Below are 22696 nucleotides of genomic sequence, written 5' to 3'. Positions count from 1 at the left end.
TTGCCTTTTAAAAATGTATCTCTATATACATTTTCTTTTTTCCTTTTCAGATTTTTCATTTTTTTTAGCTGATTGCACATTTAATAATTTTTTGTTTTAATATCATAGCAAATTTTGAATTCTAGAATTGATTTTGTGACTTTTAATTTATGATTTATAAAATGAATATAATATTCAATAATAATAAAAGATGATCCAAAAAAATAACATAGCTTGATTCTTAATAGTTGAATAATCTCGCAATAAACATGATAAAAAAATATATGGGCGTAATATAACCCTATAACCTCTCTCATAACATAATTATTAATTGCTGATATCATTCATATTAAAAACAATTGATTGTACCACTTTATATACAATACTAATTAATATTATGATTATTTAATAATCGCTTACAAAATTGTAATAAAACAAATGTTTTCTAAGATTATACAAGGATGATTTATGATTATTTTCTCCTTTCATTTTGTACAAGTGAGCAAATTTCAAACTCTTTTAACATTATAAATTGAGGCAAAAACTTATGTGAAACGGTCTCACGAGTCGTATTTGTGAAACGGATATTTTATCTGGGTCATCAATGAAAAAGTATTACTTTTTATGCTAAGAGTATTACTTTTTATTGTGAATATCGGTAGAGTTGACTCGTCTCACAATTTAAAATCCGTGAGACGGTCTCACATGATATTCACTCATAAATTGAAGGAAACAAATATCCAATATTATCTCAATATAATAATTTACAAAATCAATAAAGGCTAGCTGATCTATCCAAATCAATCATTATGATATATCATATTTATCCATACATCCATCTAGCCATAAAAATTTTTTCTAATACTGCAAGACTGTAATTTAATTAAGTAGCATAGTCTGGGAAAAGTGCCACAAAAATCGCCTCACGGATGGTCCTTGTTGCTTGGATCGTGGGAGACTGATGTCTTTGCTACTATTGGTTGTAAATCTGCATCTTGCATTTTTTCCCTAATTACCACCATTAATATTACTGGTTATGCTCACTTTTTATGGCCTATAACATTCAAATAATTAAGAGAGGAAATCTACCTTGAGATGGAATGAAATATTGGAGGTATTCTCATCCCATCTTCAAAACCACTCTCTAAAACACAAAAACGTAAGTATCAAACATCATAGAACACGCAAAAAACAGACAAAAGAGGTCATATGCATAGCAGGGACAGGGTCTCCGAGCAGAAAAGAAGCCATATTTCTCACCAATCAGACATGATTGAACTTTTTATAATCATCTAGCAGATCAGAGTACCGGCAAATCAGACGATCCAAAGTCTTGCGAACAATTTTCTGCAAGATCATTATAACGTTGTGTCAACCTTAAATTCTGTTTATGCGAGCTAGCTAGACTGTAAATAAAGAAATAAAGATGAACGTTGAATTGGTACGTTAGAGTATGTCTTGGCGGATTGGATAACAGAGTAGCCATAAGGATCTACTAGGACACTCAAGAAATTAGGACTCCTGATAATACGGTTGGCGATTTGAGATGAGTATTTTCCTTCAGATGCCTCCATCAATTGCTTTACTACAATGCTAGCATATTTGTCTTTCGCCAGGAAACTGAACCACCCTTCCAGTTCATCTACTATACGGCTTACCACAAAAGGCATCTCCAATCCTATTACATGCTGCAGTACACGATTCCTGAAACCAGGAAAATGTTGGATTTTGTATGGAAAATTGCAAGTGGACGTGAAAAGGAAATGTGCGTGTATGTGTACCCGAACTGGTCCATAGACAGTTTGACTGCTCCTAACGTTATTGCTGAGAGAATTCGCTGTCGGCCGTGGCTATTTGGTATAGAGACTTTTGATACGATGACTTGCAGAAGGCAGGATCCATTTTTGTCTTTAGCTATTTCCAAACAATTATCAGCTATCACATCGACTATTGGCTGCGAAAAACGAAAGTATTGTTATAGATATGGCGAATTCAAAATCTGGGATGAAATTTAGTAGCAAATACTTCAGTTTCGTCTGCCGGAGCAGGGAAGATATTGAAGCAACGGCCAATAACGCGAGAACCAAACTGGTGGTTTACGAGCGGAACCATGAAGTAAGTGAAGAAGGATATCATGTGAACTTGGAATATGATTATAAATTCTAAAATATGAAAGAAAATTTGCACAACAAAATATCCTAGACGAAGCCTTTTAGAACAATGATTTTTATCTACTAAGGAGGTACCAATTTTGTGATTTAAAAGGCGAGATTTGCACCGCACCCACTGGGTCATGACAATTAACCCACAAACACCAACATGAGTTATTTAGTTATGTTTCTATCTATATCCATGTATTCTGTTTATTAATGTGTGCAAGTGGGTATGTTTGAGTGAACTTCCCAAAATTGAATTCTGCCCTCTCCAAACACGATAAGGAAACACCAAGCAACAGTAGAATTTGATTAATAATCTCCGAATGAGAATTTGTTTTAGATTGTAAACATCTATGTTCCATATGCATATCCTGAGATCCAGATGAGCATTAACAACTCACACATTTTTACTGAGAAATTTAATCGGGCAATTCCAGTATTAGTTAACTAATGGCCAGAACCGGGCAAAAAAGGAACAAGGACGTTACCTTGATTAATACTGTCTAGATCACGGGGACAACAGCAAATTGACACAAACTGTATATCAAGATTAAATAAATCATCAGCAGTGGACCAAAACTTTGAGTTAAGTAGATGCTTAAGATGACATTGGGGAAGGGAAAATTGACTTCAAATTGGTCTCTGAAATCTATTGAATGCAGGGGGGAAAAAATTATGCACACCAAGAACTAGAGTCGATGGTGTGATAGCGTGATTCTGTGAATGGGAAGCTAGGATAACTGATTGCGAAAACTACAGCACAACCCTCTGCTTTATGAACTTATTTATGATTGAAATCAGGTGCTTGGGTTTTCAGTTAATTGAGATTGGGGTGTTTATAGAATTCCAAAATGTTACACAACTTCACTCTTCAGTTACCAAAATTGGTTCAGTATTTCCCCACAGAATTTCTTTAAAAATTAATATATTATCATTATTGAGAAGCACTTTAAGATTATTAATTAGGTGCACCTCAGAAATTCAATCCATATGAAGGAAATAAAATAAAAAAAATTCAAAACATCAAGAGAGGAAATCCATCTTGAGATGGGATGGAACTACAATGACAGAAGTAAACATATGTCCCGATAAAATCATTCATTCAATCTTCAAAACCGCACCCAAAAACACAAATATCAAACATCATAGAACGCACAAAAACAAACAAATAAATGATAAATATCAGGGACAGAGCTATATTTCTCGATAATCAGACACGATCCCTCCTTCTCTTTCTAGGCAGAACATTCTTTCCATTGTGATGGCTCTGCTGGTGATCAGAGTCTCGGACATCCAGAGAATTCAAAGCATCCGAAAGGGTTACCTGCAAGATTGTGACGTCGTACCAACCTTAAATTTTGTTTGATTCGAGTTAGCTAGCTAGATTGTAAACAAAGAAATAAAGGTGAGCATTGTTATTGGTACCATAGCATATTCCTCAACGCATCGGGGAACAAAATTGACAAAAGGCTCTAGATGGGATCTCCATAAATAAGGATTGATAATTAGATCATCCATGATTTGATGTGCGTATTTTTCTTGGCATTTCACCATCAATTCTATTACTACATTCCTTGCATATTTGTCCATTGACAGGGCAGCGAAATCCCTTCTCAGTTTAGCCACTATATCTCTTATCACATCCTGAGTCCCGAGGTGTATTACATGCTCCACAACCTCAAACCTGGAACTTGAAAAATGTTGGGATTTGGATTTTATATGCAAATTTGCAAGTGGTATATGAAAAGGATACGCACATGTGTGTGTGCACGCGTCTATGTATACGTACCCGATTGGATCTTGGGACAGCTGATATACATTTACTATTATTTCTGAGAGAATAGTCGGTAAGCTTTCCAGTAGAAAGACTTCTGACACGAGGATTTGCCTGAGAAGGCAGATTCCGCTCGGGTTGGTGGCGATTTCCAAAAAATTATCAGTTATCACATCGAGTATAGGCCTGCGAAAAAAACAAGGACCGTCATCGACATGGGAAATTCAAAAAACTACGATGAAATCCAGTGATAAATACTTTAGTTTCTTCTGCAGGGATAGGGAAGACATCGAAGCAATGGGCAATAACGACATAACCAATGTGGTGGTTTACGAGCGGAAGGGTGAGTTGTTGGAAGACGGACATCATATCAGATATTTGCTTTGGTGTCGTGAGACACTCGAGAAACTTCTTCATGGACTCAGATCTGCAAAGAAACACGAGAATCCAAATATCGATTTTTTTCATTCAAGGAGCTGTTTTAAGCTCACAGTGCATATTATCGTTTGTAGGAGCAGTTGTAAACATACCCTTGAGAGTTGAGACAAACAACCTTGAGAAAAGGGATATCGGAAGTGACCGAAGAAACCAGCTGTGTCCTCTGTTCTTCGTCGCAGACTTCGAAAAGCTTTTGAATAACATAGCTACCTAACCGGTCGAACATCAACAAACATATCTGATCTTTCACCTCCGAAAAGATCATCTGGATGTCTTCCGGTTTCCTTGCCTGGAGTTTCTGATGCAAGAGCTGGCAACCATATGGATCCATTGCTTGCCAAAACACCTTGCCCTTCAAACCTAGTGAAAAACAAACAGGCGGCAGCGGCGGCAGACGATTGGTTGGCGGCCTTTGTCCGGCGGGAACAGGCGCTGACGTGTTATTGCCACCCATCGTAAATATATGAACACCGGCGTACGAGGGATCACTTTCTTGCATCGCCACCTAGGGTTCAGCAGGAGAAAATGAGGAAACAGGGGGGTATATTTTACTTTTTTTTTATCATTAATTTAAAACCAATTAGAATCTAGAAACATACTAATTTCCACCTATCAGAAATTTTCAGAGCCATTCATTACAGAAACAAACCAAGAAACGAATTTAACATCAACCAATCACGAATTACCTCTGAATAAAACTAAGCTGTGTCTTGAAACCAATACTTTTATTGAACACGTGAAATTGAATCCTAAAACCAGTTCGTGCCCATTCATGTTTGTTTCAATTAGTCAATGGAAAATAGGGTGACGGGGGAATTCACAACTCGGAATTTGACATGTCGTACAAGAGGGTGGTGAGAGTGCGAAAGAATGCGGCGGCTCGGGTGTATTGATTTAGAGGTGTATTCACGAAATTTAACAACTTTTAATGATTTTTTTATATTTTAAAATTAAAATTTTAGAAATATTCAATCAATAATTTTGAATATATTTTATAAAATTATAGTGTTATTCAAAATAGACTTTCATAAAGTTTTAAAAAATCAATGTGTTATTCAACATTGACTTTTAAAACTTTATAAAAATTTATATTATTCAAATTTTTGATAGCTTTTATAATAACTTCATGCAATTCATTAACATACAAATAATAAAACCTAAATTACAACTATAAATTGTCAAAAATTATCTTTGGTTCAACCCAAAGATTTGGATGAATTGTTAAAACTTCTAACTCACACATAAGCTCTTTCTGTCTCCCTCTTTCATCTCATCACTTCTCTTCTCTTCTCTTCTCTTCTCTTATCTTCTCTTCTCATCTCCTCTCATCAATCTTCATCACTCTCTGTAATTTTCAAAGTGTATCTCTATATACATTTTTTTTTCCTGTTTAGATTTTCATTTTTTTGGTTGATTACTCGTTTAAAAATTTTTGTTTTAATATCATATGAGATTTTAAATTCTAAAATTGATTTTGTGATTTTTACTTTATTATTTATAAAAATGAATATGATATTCAATAATAAAAAGAGATAATCCAAAAAATAACGTCACTTGATTGTTAATAGTTAAATAATATTGCAACAAACATAATAAAAAAATAAAATAAAAATTTAAGATTTTAAGTTATAATTAATAAATAAAATTTATGATATGATTGATAAAATAATTTGTTTCTTTTGTTGTTTAAAAATTACATTTTATTTCTTTATTTTACGACTTCTAATATTGAAATTCAACAAGGTTTATAAAATTAGAATTATCAATTTTTTAATAAAATTATTACACTATATATAAGAAAATCATAAAATTTTATTGGCTCATTTAAATTGAAAGTAATAGTAATTTTTTAATAGTTCTATAGATTAATACAATGAAACATTTTTAAAAATTTACAAATATATACAAATCCACACACATATATACATATAAGGATTAAATGATTTAACTTTTAAATAACTAAATTTATTTACTAATATAAAATTTTAAAAAATGTTTTAAACTGAATATGTTATCTATGTCAATTAATTATTAGTTCAAAAAAATTAATAAAAAATAATATGTTATAATTATATGCAAAATCTATAGAACTTTATAAAAAGTTTACAAAAGTCTATAAAAATCTTGTAAAAAATCTACAAAAATTCACATAAATTTGTTTGTAATTTGTGAGATTCTAAAAAGTCATTAAAACTTTATTAAATCCACAAAAATTTATCATTTGAAAACGTCATTAAAAATCTTGATTGAATACACCCGACTTAATGATTTTTGTAGATTTTAAAAGTTTAAAGGTATTCAAATAAGACTTTCGCATTCTATAAAAGTCAAATGATATTTAAAATATACTTTCATAGAATTTTTAAAAGTAAAGTGATATTCAACATTAACTTTCAAAATTTCAGTAGAATTTTAATAACTCAAAGTAATTCATTAGCATACAAATATTAAAGCATGAGGTAAGACTAAAAATTGTATTTGGTTTAACCCAAAAATTTAGATGAATTTTTTATACTTCTAACTCATACACTAGATCTTTCCTTTTCTCTTTCTCATCTCACACAACATATCTTCTTTTATCATCTTCCCTCCTCTCATATATCTTTATCGTTATCTCTTATTTTCAAAATATATCTCCATATACATTTTCATTTTTCTTTTCATTTTTAATTTTTTTTTTCCTGATTATTCATTTAATAATTTTTTATTTTAATATCATAGAAAATTTTGAGTTCTATAATTGATTTTCTAATTTTTAATGTGTGATTTATACAAATTAATGTATTATTCACCAATAATAAAAGATTATCTAAAAAAATAATGCGCCTTAATTCTTAATAGTTAAATAGTATCGCAACAAGTATGATAAAAAATAAAATAAAAATCAAGATTTTAAGCTATAATTTATAAAGAAATTTTATAATGTAATTGATAAAATAATTTGTTTTTTTTTTGTTTAAAAATTACATTTTATTTTTTTATTTTATGACTTTTAATCTTAAAATTCTACAAGGTTTATAATTATAATTATGATTTTTTAATAAAATTATTACACTAAATTTTCTTGTTTATCTCCAAATTTTTCCAATAATTTATCTATAGATTCTAAATTCTAACTCAGAATCAATGGCATATTTTTTTTTTATTTCGAAACAAATTGATTGAAAAATATGATAAACAATTTTTAAAAAAAATTAAAAAATTCTATATATTACGTTAAACGACCGCCAAAAATCGAGACGATAGGTGACCACTCAGCGCCTAAACGTCTCTTAGGCCGTCCTAGGGTGTGCCTTTTAGAACAATTATATATAAACATATATTTGTAATTATTAAATGATTTAACTTTTAGATAAGTAAATTTATTAACTAATATAAATTTTAAAAAAATATTTCAAACTAAAAATGTTATATATGTCAATTAATTATTTGTTCAAACAAACTAATATAAAATAATATGTAATAATTAGGTACAAAATATATTGAATTTTATATATTAAAAAAAGTTTACATAAGTTTAAAAAAATATTGCAAAAAAATCTATAAGAATCCAAATAAATTTGTTTGAAATTATGCGAGATTCTATAAAAGTCAATAATAATATGTCAAATTCAAAGAAGAGGTTTTGTCATTGAAAGAAAGAGGTTTTCGGATGTGCAAGATTAGGCCATATATGCGGGTTGTTCATGCCATTTTTGTTCTTGAAGGTAAGCCTGTAATTTTATTAAGGATAATCGTTCATTACAACCTCAACCAACCAAAATGGAAATTCGCCATTCATCCAGACAAAAGATGAAGGGGAAGAAGAAGCAAAATTAGCAACTTTATGAGCTACTTTATTCATCAACCTAGGCTCATAAACAATGTCAGAAATAACAGGGGCATGAGCCAGTAGGCTAATCTCTGCTGCACACATGTCGATATATCCCAGGTCATCCTGTACGGCTTTGACTGCTTGCACTGCCACTACAGAATCTGATGTAACTTGAACATCTTGAAACCTCTTTTCATAAATTAATTTTACGCCTTCCCTAATAGCCAATAATTCTCCATGAACAACAAATAGTGGTTCAGTAATTTGTTTTCCAAATGCCAGAAGTAATCGGCCTTGGCAATCTCGAAGGACTCCACCAATGCTGTAGCGGTTTGAATTTTCTTTAATACAAGCATCAACATTAAGTTTGAAAGTGCATGTATCTGGTTGTTTCCACCTCTGCTCTGCATGGTATCAAGAGCTTTAGCCTTCTGGAAATCTATGAGAAAGGATAAGCTCCAGTAGACCTCATCGGCCATCTTTCGTTTACTGTCATCATGAATCAGGATTTGTCTCTCTTTCCATATGGCCCACGCTTGGATAGCAAATTTCTCAAACTCACCCCTCGAGAGCTTATTTTGCATCCACCCACAGAAGTCGCTTGTACTACTCCCTTTTGCCAACCTCATAATGTGATAGAAATCAGTACTCTTCCATATGTTCTTAGATGGCTCACAAAAAAATAGTGAATGGCATGTTGTCTCTTGATTATTATGGCATAGCACGCAAGATCCATGAGTCGGTACGTGGTGCCTTAGCAGATTAAGATTTGTAGGTATAATATCGTGAGACACATGCCACCAGAAAATACGCACCTTCGGCGGAAGATTGAGACCCCACCCCAAAGAAATAGCCACCATGATTGCGAAGTGAGTACCGAACAGTTTTCTGGTTGTGTAAATAATCCTTGTTGCAGGCGATAGTCGCGTACCGAGTATTTCTTTTTTTTGTCATATCGCCAGATTCTCGTATCGCAGTAATTTCTTGATGACAGCGGAATCTTAAGAATCTCTCCAGCAAATCCATGTATTAAAGTAATTCTTAATAAAATTATCATCCCATGAAAACGATATAATAATGAAAACGAAATTTTCGATACGGTAATGATATGAAATTTGAAAATTTCGGTAAATTAAAAAATATATAATATTTTTAAATAATAAAGTAATAATAAATTAAAAAATATATAAAGTATTTTCGTTATAAAACAGTGTATACAACATCGAAATCTCGGTATACCGCAGAATTTCGATATAATCGGTATACTATTATGACAAAAACTTGTGAGAGACGGTCTCACGGGTCGTATTTTGTGAGACGGATCTTTATTTGGGTCATCCATGAAAAATATTACTTTTTATGCTAAGAGTATTACTTTTTATTGTTAATATCAGTAGAGTTGACCCGTCTCACATATTAAGATCCGTGAGACGGTCTCACATGAGATACACTATACTATTCTACACGGTACCAATCCTTTTTTCGATATATGGCCATGCAGCAATAACATAACGGGCCTTTAAACAACCCGATTTAAGCAATTGAGTTGAGAAAAAAATTTGTGTAAGACGGTCTCATGAGTCGTATTTTGTGAGACGAGTATCTTATTTGGGTCATCCATTAAAAAGTATTACTTTTTATTCTAAGAATATTATTTTTTAATGTGAATATCGGTAAGGTTGATCCGTCTCACAGATAAAGATTCGTAAGACCGTCTCACAAGAGACGTACTCTTGAGTTAAAGACATCAATTAAGCACATCAAGCCATTAAATTACATGATTTATCATAATGGCATACTACATCATTCCAAATTTCCGAAAGTGCATCATTTTAAACTTTTGATTGTCAAATTTAAAATCTGACAAACTATCCTTCCTGATTGCTTCTTCGCACTACCCATGTTTGTCTAACAGGTTCTGGTGCTGGCACGACCAAAATAGACTGAGGCAGATCTCCAGACAATAAACTCTTCAATTCCCATATGATATCATAAGGAGGATCTCTCATTGAATTAGGCATTTGGTGTGCCAACATAATGTTGTAACTCAAATATTTCAGTTCTTTCAGGGTATGCCAAAAATCAACATCTCCAGATATTAGTAATATATTAGCTGGAGATTGTTTTTCAGAAGCCCATAACAACATTTGGAAAATCATTTTTCTATTGGCTGCATCATTCCTATCTAATAAATAAAAAAAAATATTAAAACATACTACATACATAAATTTATCATCCAATCGAACTAAAAAATATATAGACCACCACTAGGAACATGATTAATTGTCAACCAGCTCGATTTTACTGCGCTTCCACTGCACAGTTGATTTGAAAGGAGTCTCCAAATATAAATATGAAAATTTCTCCCATGAAATCTGATCGTCGCAATGCCTGCATTATGTTATTTATAACACAGTGAGGAATGCACGTTCTCGGGACCGAGCATTTCTCAATATCCCACCAGATGGATATTTTTGCATGCGTCTCTTCCTCACTTGCCACTGGGTGGTAGTTTCTATACTGGCGAATTTTTTGATTCATTTTCACCTGAATTTTCAGGATCAAAAAAGTCTAGACATAAAACAAGGTTCATGATAAACTTAGGCAAGACACGAAGATAATCCCCTCAAAATACATGGAACTAATAATTTGATTTTAAATTATACATTTGTCGAAACATACTGACTTGACTTCCAATTATCGAAACTACAACAGTTTATAATTAACAACGGTGCGATATAATCGACGAAAACAAATAAATCGAAGTGGGTAAAACTTCCATTTCCGGCAGCCTATTATGGACAATGAAAAGGCTGGAAGTCAAATCTGAAAAGAGCTGAAACGGGCTTAAAACTCCTCCGAAACCTGGAAGAAGTCAAATCTGGAAGTCCGAACATATTCATTAATCATTTTTCTTCCCTTAACATCCTCACCTATAATATGTCAGAATTTTTGATAAAAGAGCGCAGACATTCCATCTAGACCTGGTGCTTTGTCGGGGTGCAAATGAACTAAGGCTCTCCGGACTTCCAAATTCCGTAAATAGAGCACAAAGAACTGAATTAATTTGTTCATCCACGACTGGTGCTACAGTGTCTAAGACAGGCAGCATATCGGCATCACTAGGATTACCAGAAGTGAACAAGTTGTTGAAATACTCAAGAACAATATCTGCCATTCCATTGTTATTTGTGCACCAATAACCATGTGATGAGACTAGTCCATTGATAGTATTCTGCACCCGACGTCGAGATGCAGAATGATGAAAGAAATGGGAGTTACGATCCCGATCTTTCAACCATGATATTCGACTCCGTTGTCTCCAGTATAACTCATCCTGGGCTACAAATTTCTCAACCTCATCCTCAAGATTCTGTACTTGCGTACTAGATGACCTCCAGTTCCAATTTGTTCGTAGGTTATTTAATTGCTTGCGCAATTCCTTAAGCTGTTTGGGTATGCCCTGAAGCTATTTGACCATTCCCAGAGCGCATTTTTGCAGCTTAAGAGAAGAAAAACAATTTTATTTAATCGTGCACTATTGGACGGTGCACTATCTAATCTAACATATTCATCTCCCTACCTCGTAACCTATCTTTCTAGAGAAAAACGATTCTTCCATTCGCAAATCCAGTAAGTGCAGTATGGTATCTGCTGCACAAACCAGTGGAGAATAATCCTGCGGGGATTTCGAATGTGGATAAGCCAACAAAATGTTGTTGCGCAATTTGACTTCAAACAAAGCATCAGCATAATCATCGTTCTGAGCGATCAAGAGATGAGTATCTAGTTCTCTATTTTTCAATCTCCAAATTAACATGTCGGTAATAATATTCTTAACAGTAGTACTGCCTATCACAAAAAAAAATCAAAATTAAAGTAAACATATTGAATATGAATATCCAGTTTAAGTATATCCAACTCACCACTAGGAATTTCTACAAATTTTATGTTTTGGCAAATCAAGCTTCTATGGACTCAATCTGGAATATGTAATCCGTAAGCAACAATGGAAATCGGCCCATTGTAGTCCAACCTTCGCAGCACCGATGTCATGTTGTCTTTTATGGGGTGTACATCGAACGATTTGAGGGGTGTAAGTGAGCAATACACAATGTCCCAGCAGATACAAATTTGTTTTCCTTGAAACTCATTGAGCGCGTTTCTCTGAAAACTCGGAATAACATTCATGGTCGACCTTAGCTAAATGTAGGGGTGAGCAATTGGTTAAGATCGAACCGAAATTAGCAACACAATGTTCAATAAGTTTAATAAACTCAGATTACAAAAACACAGATCACAGCATTTCGAAAAACAGAAAGCAACTCTGTTGTCTCGCAGAAAAACAAGGAACAATGTTCATATTGCTTTCAAATTCGACAAAACAGCGAAGTTTAACTCAAAATAAAATAATAACATCAAAATCACTTCATTACCTAGGTTATGAATAAGAGCTAGGACCGACCTCTACAAGCTCTCAGGAACAAGGAAAATGACGAGAGAAGAAGTTGGAAGTGAAGGCTGAACTCGGGCAGTTTCTAGTTCAGAAAGTTTACATAACCTCATATTATAAAAACACAGATCACAGCATCTCGAAAAACAGAAGGCAACTCTGCTGTCTCGCAGAAAAAAAGGAACACTGTTCATATTGCTTTCAAATTCAACCAAACAGCAAAGTTTAACTCAAAATAAAAATAATAACATCAAAATAACTTCATTACCTAGGTTATGAATAAGAGCTAGGACCGACCTCTACAAGCTGTCAGAAACAAGAAAAATGAGGAAAGAAGAAGCTGGTAGTGGAGGCTGAACTCGGGCAGTGTAAATGATTATTTACACAACCAGAAAACTGTTCGGTACTCACTTATTGAATATAGCATGCCCAAACCATCAAAATGCGTTGGACTAGATCTAGGTTATTTTATCGAATTAAAAGGAGAACGAAAAGAAGAAGAAACTCAACTCCATCTGCCACCTTTCTGAACCAGACACTGTCCGAGTTCAGCCTCCACTTCCAGCTTCTTCTTTCCTCATTTTCCTTGTTCCTGACAGCTTGTAGAGGCAAGTCCTAGCTCTTATTCATAACCTAGGTAAAGAAGTGATTTTGATGTTAGTATTTTTATTTTGAGTTAAACTTTGCTGTTTGGTCGAATTTGAAAGCAATATGAACAGTGTTCTTTGTTTTTCTGCGAGACAGCAGAGTTGCCTTCTGTTTTTCGAGATGTTGTGATCTGTGTTTTTGTAATCTGAGGTTATGTAAACTTTCTGAACCAGAAACTGCCCGAGTTCAGCCTCCACTTCCAACTTCTTCTCTCGTCATTTTCCTCGTTCCTGAGAGCTTGTAGAGGCCGGTCCTAACTCTTATTCATAACCTAGGTAATGAAGTGATTTAGAAATTATTTTTATTTTGAGTTAAACTTTGCTGTTTGGTCGAATTTGAAAGCAATATGAACATTGTTCCTTGTTTTTCTGCGAGACATCATAGTTGCTTTTTGTTTTTCGAGATGTTGTGATCTGTGTTTTTGTAATATGAGGTTATTAAACTTATTGAACACTGTGTTGCTGATTTTGGTTCGATCTTAACCAATTGCTCACCCTACATTTAGCTAAGGTCGACCATGAATGTTATTCCGAGTTTTCAGAGAAACGCGCCCAATGAGTTTCAAGGAAAACAAATTTGTATCTGGTGGGACATTGTAGATTGCCCACTTACACCCCTAAAATCGTTCGATGTACACCACATAAAAGACAACATGACATCGGTGCTGCGAAGGTTGGACTACAATGGGCCGATTTCCATTGTTGCTTACGGATTACATATTCCAGATTGGGTCCATAGAAGCTTGATTTGCCAAAACATAAAATTTGTAGAAATTCCTAGTGGTGAGTTGGATATACTTAAACTGGATATTCATATTCTATATGTTTACTTTAATTTTGATTTCTTTTGTGATATGCAGTACTACTGTTAAGAATATTATTGCCGACATGTTAATTTGGAGATTGAAAAATAGAGAACCAGCTACTCATCTCTTGATCGCTCAGAACGATGATTATGCTGATGCTTTATTTGAAGTCAAATTGCGCAACAACAACATTTTGTTGGCTTATCCACATTCGAAACCCCCGCAGGATTGTTCTCCATTGGTTTGTGCAGTAGATACCATACTGCACTTTACTAGATTTGCGAATGGAAGAATCGTTTTTCTCTAGAAAGATAGGTTACGAGGTAGGGAGATGAATATGTTAGATTAGATAGTTCACCGTCCAAAATTGCACGATTAAATAAGAACCGTTTTTCTTCTCATAAGCTGCAAAAATGCGCTCTGGGAATGGTCAAATATCTGCTTCAGGGCATACCCAAACAGCTTAAGGAATTGCGCAATCAATTAAATAACCTACAAACAAGTTGGAACTGGAGGTCATCTAGTGCACAAGTACATAATCTTGAGGATGAGGTTGAGAAACTTGCAGCCCAGGATGAGTTATACTGGAGACAACGGAGTCGAATATCATGGTTGAAAGATGGGGATCGTAACTCCCATTTCTTTCATCATTCTGCATCTCGACGTCGGGTGCAGAATACTATCAATGGACTAGTCTCATCACATGGTGATTGGTGCACAAATAACAATTGAATGGCATATATTGTTCTTGAGTATTTCAACAACTTGTTTACTTCTGGTAATCCTAGTGATGCCGATATGCTGCGTGTCTTAGACACTGTAGCACCAGTCGTGGATGAACAAATTAATTCAGTTCTTTGTGCTCTATTTACGGAATTTGGAAGTCCGGAGAGCCTTAGTTCATTTGCACCCCGACAAAGCACCAGGTCTAGATGGAATGTCTGCGCTCTTTTATCAAAAATTCTGACATATTGTAGGTGAGGATGTTAAGGGAAGAAAAATGATTAATGAATATGTTGGGACATACTCAAAATGGAGGACTTTAATCGTGCACTCTTGGCGAAGCAACTCTGGCGATTGATTATATATCCAGACTCTCTTGCTTCTCAAGTTCTAAAAAGGCGATACTTTAAGCATGGAAATGTGATGGAGGCGAGTCTTAGGAGTAATCCATCCTATATTTGACGATCTATTTCATGGAGTAGAGGAATCATCGAAAAGGGACTTCTCTGGAGGGTAGGTGATGGCAATTCAATTAAAATCTTTGTTGATAAATGGATACCAAGTATGGATTCGAACATAGGAGCATTAGAGGATCCGTGTCGTAGTGAATCAACGGCGGATTCTTTGTTAAAGGATGGAACATGGGATGATGATCTTATTAAGAATTACTTTAATTCATGGATTGCCGGGGAGATTCTTAAGATTCCGCTGTCACCAAGAAATTACTGCGATACGAGATTCTGGCGATATGACAAAAAAGGGAAATACTCGATCGGTACGCGACGGCTACAGCATGCAACAAGGATTATTTACACAACCAGAAAAATGTTCGGTACTCACTTCGTAATTTTTGATAAAAGAACGCATATATTTATGCCATCACCCATTTCCACTCGTCTGAATCCCGATTTCTCTTTCCCTCTTTCCCCCAAAATCCCGACAGCCACCTTTAGCCATCAAAACGCCGCCACTGTCACCAGAAAAAATGAAGTGAGGTTAGTTTTGGATAGCTCTCGTCGCAAGCTACGTGTTGATACCCTTATTTCAAGGAAAAAAGTACGACATGAAGCTCCCTATCGCGGCCCTCTTCTGCGTCCAGCTGTCTCCGGTCGAATTCTTGGTTGTTTCGGTTTGTTCCGACTGAGGAAAGGTAGTAGTCGAGTTTAGGAACAAATTTCGCTAAAAACCAGACCTTTTATTTAAATTTTTTGGACATTTCAGCTGCTGCTGCCGCCGCCGCCGCATCTCTGACGCGAGCAGCTGCTCTTCGGACATGCTAAATTTTTTATTTGGTTTCGGAGGAGTTTTAAGCTCGTTTCAACTCTTTTCAGATTTGACTTCCAGCCTTTTCATTGTCCATAATAGGCTGCCGGAAATGGAAGTTTTACCCACTTCGATTTATTTGTTTTCGTCGATTATATCGCACCGTTGTTAATTATAAATTGTTGTGGTTTCGATAATTCGAAGTCAAGTCAGTATGTTTCGACAAGCGTATAATTTAAAATCAAATTATTAATTCCATGTATTTTGAGGGGATTATCTTCGTGTCTTGCCTAAGTTTATCATGAACCTTGTTTTATGTCTAGACTTTTACTCTTACATTTGAACTTAGTAACTATGGACGTTACTTTGGTTTTATTAGCTACCGAATGTGTTTTCATGTCTTTTAAATCCCTTCATATTGTAGGCATTTTTAGTCAAGAATTTGATCCTGAAAATTCAGGTGAAAATGATTAAAAAAATTCGCCAGTATAGAAACTACCACCCGGTGGCAAGTGAGGAAGAGACGCATGCAAAAATATCCATCTGGTGGGATATTGAGAAATGCTCAGTCCCGAGAACTTGCATTCCTTACTGTGTTATAGATAACATAATGCAGGTATTGCGACGATCAGATTTCATGGGAGAAATTTTCATATTGATATTTGGAGACTCCTTTCAAATCAACTGTGCAGTGGAAGCGCAGTAAAATCGAGCTGGTTGACAATTAATCATGTTCCTAGTGGTGGTATATATCTTTTTTAGTTCGATTTGATGATAAATTTATGTATGTAGTATGTTTTAATATATTTTTTTATTCATTAGATAGGAATGATGCAGCCAATAGAAAAATGATTTTCCAAATGTTGTTATGGGCTTCTGAAAATCCATCTCCAGCTAATATATTACTAATATCTGGAGATGTTGATTTTTGGCATACCCTGAAAGAACTGAAATATTTGAGTTACAACATTATGTTGGGACACCAAAGGCCTAATCCTATGAGGGATCATCCTTATGATATCATATGGGAATGGAAGAGTTTATTGTCTGGAGATCTGCCTCAGCCTATTTTGGTTGTGCCAGCACCAGAACCTGTTAGACAAACATGGGTAGTGCGAAGAAGCAATCAGGGAGGATAGTCTATCCAATTTTAAATTTGACAATCAAAAGTTTAAAATGTTGCACTTTCGGAAATTTGGAATGGTGTAGTATGCCATTATGATAAATCATGTAATTCAATGGCTTGATGTGCTTATTTGATGTATTTAACTCAAGAGTATGTCTCTTGTGAGACGGTCTCACGAATCTTTATCTGTGAGACGGATCAACCTTACCGATATTCACAATAAAAAGTAATATTCTTGGAATAAAAAATAATACTTTTTCATGGATGACCCAAATAATATATCCGTCTCACAAAATACGACTCATGAGACTGTCTCACACAAATTTTTTCCTCAACTCAATTGCTTAAATCGGGTTGTTTAAAGGCCACTTATGTTATTGTCGCAAGGCCATATATCGAAAATTATGGTATAATAAAATATATATAAATATCATATCAAAATTTTTGGTACCGTGTACAATAGTATAGTGTATCTAATGTGAGACCGTCTCACGGATCCTAATATGTGAGACGGGTCAACTCTACTGATATTAACAATAAAAAGTAATACTCTTAGCATAAAAAGTAATACTTTTTCATGGATGGCCCAAATAAATATCCGTCTCACAAAATACGACCCGTGAGACCGTCTCTCACAAGTTTTTGTCATAATAGTATACCGATTATATCGAAATTCTGCGGTATACCGAGATTTCGATGTTGTATACACTGTTTTATAACGAAAATACTTTATATATTTTTTAATTTATTATTACTTTATTATTTAAAATATTATATATTTTTTAATTTACCGAAATTTTCAAATTTCATATCGTTACCGTATCGAAAATTTCGTTTTCATTATTATATCGTGCCGAAAATTTTGATAAATTCGATATCTTTCGGTATATTAATTTTGATATACCGAAAATTTTGATATTTTATCTCATCCTTACTTTTGATAGAAAAAATATTAATTAGTTTTTTATATACTATATTAGCTAAATTTTAGTAGTTAAGAAGTTTAACTATCTTTTCTTAATCAACATATAGCCAATCAATTCAAATATTTGGCAAAAAGTTTGCCCAGAGTGATAGTGACCAAAGATTTTGGTTCTGATAAAACTAGTAAGCGCTCTGCGTTTATATTATTATTTGATTACAAAGACATTAATTATTTAATTTAATTTAAGATAAATCTATGAAATGATAATTCTCATTGTTTAATATTTTAGAACACAGCGCGCAACCGCGAGGGTTTGAGGTGCAACCGCTCGCACACGATGTAGTAGCACATCACGGGAAGAGCCGCGCACCAGCCAGCCATAATCGCAGTCGTGCGTTTGATGAAGAAATGCAAGCAGCAAAACAGAATCAGGCGTGCAACTGTGCGTTCTCCATGCGCACCTGCGTGCGACGCAGACATGCAAAACCAATGTTGGAATATTTTAGTTTGGGTGATTGGAGTCAAACTGAATTCTAGAGGTAAACTGAACTCGGAAATCTAACTGGTTAATAACCTAACTGATAAATCCATATGAAGGATACCGTGAGCCAAACTGATTATGGGCCGACTGATTTAGATCTTCCAAATGTATTTATCAATCGGGATAAAATCTTTTCACTTTCAAGAAAATCAGTCCGATCGGTGTTTAAGGATCAGAGTCAACTGTTTAAACTTTCCGTCTTTCACCAATAAGTGATTAAGGTTCAGAACTGCAGTCAGAATTCCGAACATATCAGAAGGGACGACGGCCTGGCAACAAGTATATCCACAGTCATGAACGGATATATTTGGAACATGTTACCGTTGTCTATTGAAGGTATAAATAGATCAGTTGTCTATTTACCATGTATATGATAAATAAATCAAAATTTTAAACAAATAAATAAATAACATTCAATTAACTTAAATTTCCATTACATCATCTTAAAGCGGAGTACCCAGTCCCACAAACCCGACACGGTTCAACCCGAAAAAAATCAGGTTTGGGTTTGGGATTTTCGGGTTCGGGTTGGACCCGAAAAAACCGATCGGTTTGGGTTGGGTTCTGGTTGACCCAAAAATTTTAATTTTTTTTAAAAAAAATATAATTAATAAATATTTTCTACATTTTTATATATTGTATTAATGAAAAAATATTTATTGTATATTTTATATCATAAATTTTCATAATTTAATATTTATTTAGAATATTTTTTATTTTTAAAATAATTGTTTATTTGATTTAGTAAATATACTTTATTTTTATACGATTAGACTTAAAATTTAAATCATATATACGAGAGATATTTTGTAATTATATGCTTAAATTAAAATATTATTATAATTATTTTTGAATTTTATTTAATTTTCTTAAAAAATTTAAAAAAATTCAAAATCGGATTATATGTGTTGAGCGGGTTGATTCGGGTTCAGGTTCGGGTTGAGAGTTTTCGGGTTGGCTCGGATTCGAGGTTAGTTCAAATTGCGCAATTTTTGAATAGTACTATTGCTCAACCAAACTCAACACATCCGACCCATCCGAATTGACATTCTTAGTTAAGGGTGCCTTATCAGATATCTCAATGTCATGGAAAAGATATGATCATATACATTAAGATGGGCCGTTAAGACAGATGATAACGGCCCAGCAATGTCGAACCTTCTCTTTTTGGACCACTCAAACAAAGGTAACGAATCCCATCAACAGTGATGGCAATCACAAGTAACACTGAATGTACTCAAATAAGGTTTACACACAAAATCTACAAAAAGTAACCATGCCTCACTACCACATTTACCCTGTGAGCCTATTCCGAATTTTTTTAAAAAAAAATCTCAGACTACCATCCCATTCATTTATAACTAGTGCCTCTCACTTTACTCACCTGCGACTTGTTTACTTATTTATTTACGGAATTTAAGAAAATAATTTATCAGAGGGGTCTAGGATTGTTATAAAGCTCACAAGTCTATGTCTACTATCATTGCTTGTGAAGAATGCGGATATATTCTATACATCAGGAATTCCTTGCACGTGATAGAATAAGAAGAGAGCTAGTAACGTTTCCCATTTTTGAGAAGTTAATGTAGCTTTATGGCCATGACACTTCATTCCATGTTTAAAACGATCGCATCATTAATTTTTTTTCTAAAATCCTTGCAGCATAAATCCATCCATGGCTTAAAATGACATTCAAATCACTGCACGCTAAAAACTCATTCTAAAATCCTTGCAGCGTAATTTCATGGCTTAAAAAGAGATTTAAATCACTGCAGTTCCTTTAATGTGAATGACAAGAATATGCAGCTATAAGCCTCCGAAGTAAACTAGATTACCACTTACCTCGTTCGCCACTGGAGACGTCTGATCGTCTTGGTCATAAATGAAGGCCAAAAGCACATGCTTAAAATCCTCGTATGCTTCCTTTCATTAGAATCGACAATGTATCAGTGATTCACGCAAATACAGTGAATATTCAAAATACACTAGCACCCCAATTATAAGGAACGAAAATGTATCAAAAAAGTAAAGCACGATGAATACGTCCAATAGCATTTTTTTAAACCAGGAAAAAGTTTATTTCTGCTTCCCTCAATGTCAAAATGATATTACTGATGCAATTCCTAATTAGATCAAAAAACTCAAATTGAAACACAAGTCACAACAATATCTTGCCAATCACACAGCAACTCCGTTGGCACTTGTCTCTCTTCGCCAGAGCTTATTAGGTCGATTCCCACCCGATCAATGCATAAAAATATACGTATGTAGAATCTTACCGGGTAGGCATCCAGGGCACACGGAGCAAGGGACGTCCGTATGCACTTAATGGCAGAATCGTGATCTTCAGCAGTTCCTCTCCTTAATAACTCGATAAATCTCTGCAGGCCAACAATATTCAATAACGAAGCAGAAATTGGGAGAGCAATTTCTTAGAGTACGTAATGTAGTAAATTATAGATATTTGGGCCGTCGTAGTGGATATATATGTTAGAATTTGAGGTGTATGAAATATTCACGGGTGGGTATTAGGAGTTCATTGATCACCTCAATCATTCATCCGTATTTTGGCCCCATCATATACGTACGTCTTCTTGTGGTGTGGTGTGGTGTGGGTAGTAGGGGTTCATTGATCACCTCCATCATTCATCCGTATTTTGGCCCCATCATATACGTACGTCTTCTTGTGGTGTGGTGTGGTGTATGAATTCACGCGACTCCGGCCGATATCAATGCAACCAGTACCAGTAAAACTATCGTACAATGTATCCACCCGTGACCATCAAAAGCATATTTTCTTAACAATTAATACACGTTAATGATCAGATCTGTTTTTTTCAAAATCAAAATAATGTAAATGTCTAAAATGCTTCAAATATTAATATATATTGTCAAGCCATTGTCAACTTCACTTGGTGGTAGATTCTTTTTTCTAGACTTGAAACCCTCTTACTGAAGCACGATGTCTTACTGAAGCACGGTGAGTGAGACTGCAGAAGATCGATGGCGGAGTCGACATCTCCGGATTCTAACAAATGTCAGATCTGGCGAATCATCACCCCCCACCTGTACGACGAAGAAGATGGCGTGAGCGGCGACGGAGGCGAGGAGTCCTCAATCAATTGCTCGGATTTGGCGAAGTCAGTAAGGAGAGCGTCCAAAGCTTCCCATTTCACAGGAATCGAATCCATGGATGTTCGAATCTTGTCTGATTGCTAGCACAGAATCTTCTGGAAGTTAAATAATGAATGCTATCGTTATTCTTTGTTGCATAATAATTTGAGATCTTTAATGGAGTGGTGGATGCTGGAGAGGGCGGTTAACCATAGTTACCGGTGGAATCTAAAGGTCGTAGGAAGCGGCTCATCTCATTACCTTAGCAATCTCATGTGGTGACAGCAAAAATCAACAATGATGCTCCTGATACCTCTGTAAATAACAGAAAAGCAGTGGAAAGGCGAAAGACATGTGCGTGGCAATAGCTGTAATCCAACATCAGCAACACCAAAGTGCAAGCAAGAATATTGTAGTAGACCTAATGGCATGAATTAATCTCAAAGTAAAATAATCCCATTTTTTGGGTGCATATTTGAAGAAATGCCGATCCACACAACTTTATGGACTTTGGTCTACAAAGCAAGGGAAAAAACTAAAAAATGCAGGCACCAAACAAATTATAAAACTCAATTTTTCATCAAGACTAAAAGATTTTGTACAGCCATCAAGAAATGGAAGAAGCAATGCACGGGATAGAGAGAGCATGCCTCTTCTTTCAGAAGATTATCCAACTCATATTTGCAATCGTTCAGCCTTTTGATATCTGAACTATCGACCACCCAAATCAACCCATCAGTTTGCTCAAAATAGTTCTTCCAACAGGACCTTATGGTTTTCTGCCCACCAACATCCCGTGTATGGTACACATGATAGGATAAACATGTGATATATAATATAAGGACAAGTTAAGGATAAGTAAGATGTATGATATTATAATTAATGTTTAGTATAATTTTAATAAAAGTGATTAAATTAATATATTAGATTGTAATGA

The 22696-nt window shown here is 34.6% G+C and overlaps 2 protein-coding genes and 2 long non-coding RNA genes across 8 annotated transcripts; 2 read left to right on the top strand and 2 right to left on the bottom strand.

Moving 5' to 3' along the window:
* Window positions 1–1067: 1067 nt before the first annotated feature.
* Window positions 1068–2139, bottom strand: LOC140806110 (putative pumilio homolog 13). The gene is made up of 4 exons (XM_073162591.1): window positions 2005–2139; window positions 1761–1933; window positions 1425–1683; window positions 1068–1326 (listed from the first exon to the last, which is right to left on the bottom strand). The coding sequence occupies exons 1-4, from the start codon at window positions 2113–2115 to the stop codon at window positions 1243–1245; spliced, it is 627 nt and encodes a 208-aa protein (XP_073018692.1). The 5' UTR covers window positions 2116–2139; the 3' UTR covers window positions 1068–1242.
* A 1049-nt stretch (window positions 2140–3188) lies between these two features.
* On the bottom strand, window positions 3189–22016 carry LOC140806109 (putative pumilio homolog 7, chloroplastic). Of its 3 annotated transcripts, XM_073162589.1 has the most exons (10): window positions 21617–22016; window positions 21349–21442; window positions 21193–21253; window positions 20925–21026; window positions 20488–20568; window positions 4440–4852; window positions 4168–4336; window positions 3925–4094; window positions 3561–3819; window positions 3189–3459 (listed from the first exon to the last, which is right to left on the bottom strand). In XM_073162589.1, exons 3-10 carry the CDS (start codon window positions 21199–21201, stop codon window positions 3346–3348), a joined length of 1317 nt encoding a protein of 438 aa, XP_073018690.1. In that variant the 5' UTR covers window positions 21202–21253; window positions 21349–21442; window positions 21617–22016; the 3' UTR covers window positions 3189–3345. The 3 variants fall into 3 exon arrangements, with proteins under 3 accessions (XP_073018690.1, XP_073018689.1, XP_073018691.1); XM_073162588.1 differs by lacking the exon at window positions 21617–22016 and having other exon boundaries at window positions 21349–21545; XM_073162590.1 differs by lacking the exons at window positions 20488–20568; window positions 20925–21026; window positions 21193–21253; window positions 21349–21442; window positions 21617–22016 and adding an exon at window positions 5034–5240.
* LOC140804881 (uncharacterized) lies at window positions 13143–14243 on the top strand. Of its 3 annotated transcripts, none has more exons than XR_012112226.1 (3): window positions 13143–13537; window positions 13768–14048; window positions 14122–14243. It is a non-coding gene; the product is annotated as an uncharacterized lncRNA (long non-coding RNA). The 3 variants fall into 3 exon arrangements; XR_012112227.1 differs by lacking the exon at window positions 13143–13537 and adding an exon at window positions 13568–13695; XR_012112225.1 differs by lacking the exon at window positions 13143–13537 and having other exon boundaries at window positions 13706–14048.
* LOC140806108 (uncharacterized) lies at window positions 15105–17313 on the top strand. The gene is made up of 2 exons (XR_012112449.1): window positions 15105–16798; window positions 16876–17313. It is a non-coding gene; the product is annotated as an uncharacterized lncRNA (long non-coding RNA).
* Window positions 22017–22696: the final 680 nt, after the last annotated feature.

This window comes from Primulina eburnea, chromosome 11, assembly GCF_022965805.1.
Source record: "Primulina eburnea isolate SZY01 chromosome 11, ASM2296580v1, whole genome shotgun sequence".
NCBI classification, from domain to species: domain Eukaryota; kingdom Viridiplantae; phylum Streptophyta; class Magnoliopsida; order Lamiales; family Gesneriaceae; genus Primulina; species Primulina eburnea.
This window is presented reverse-complemented; position numbering and strand designations above follow the sequence as displayed.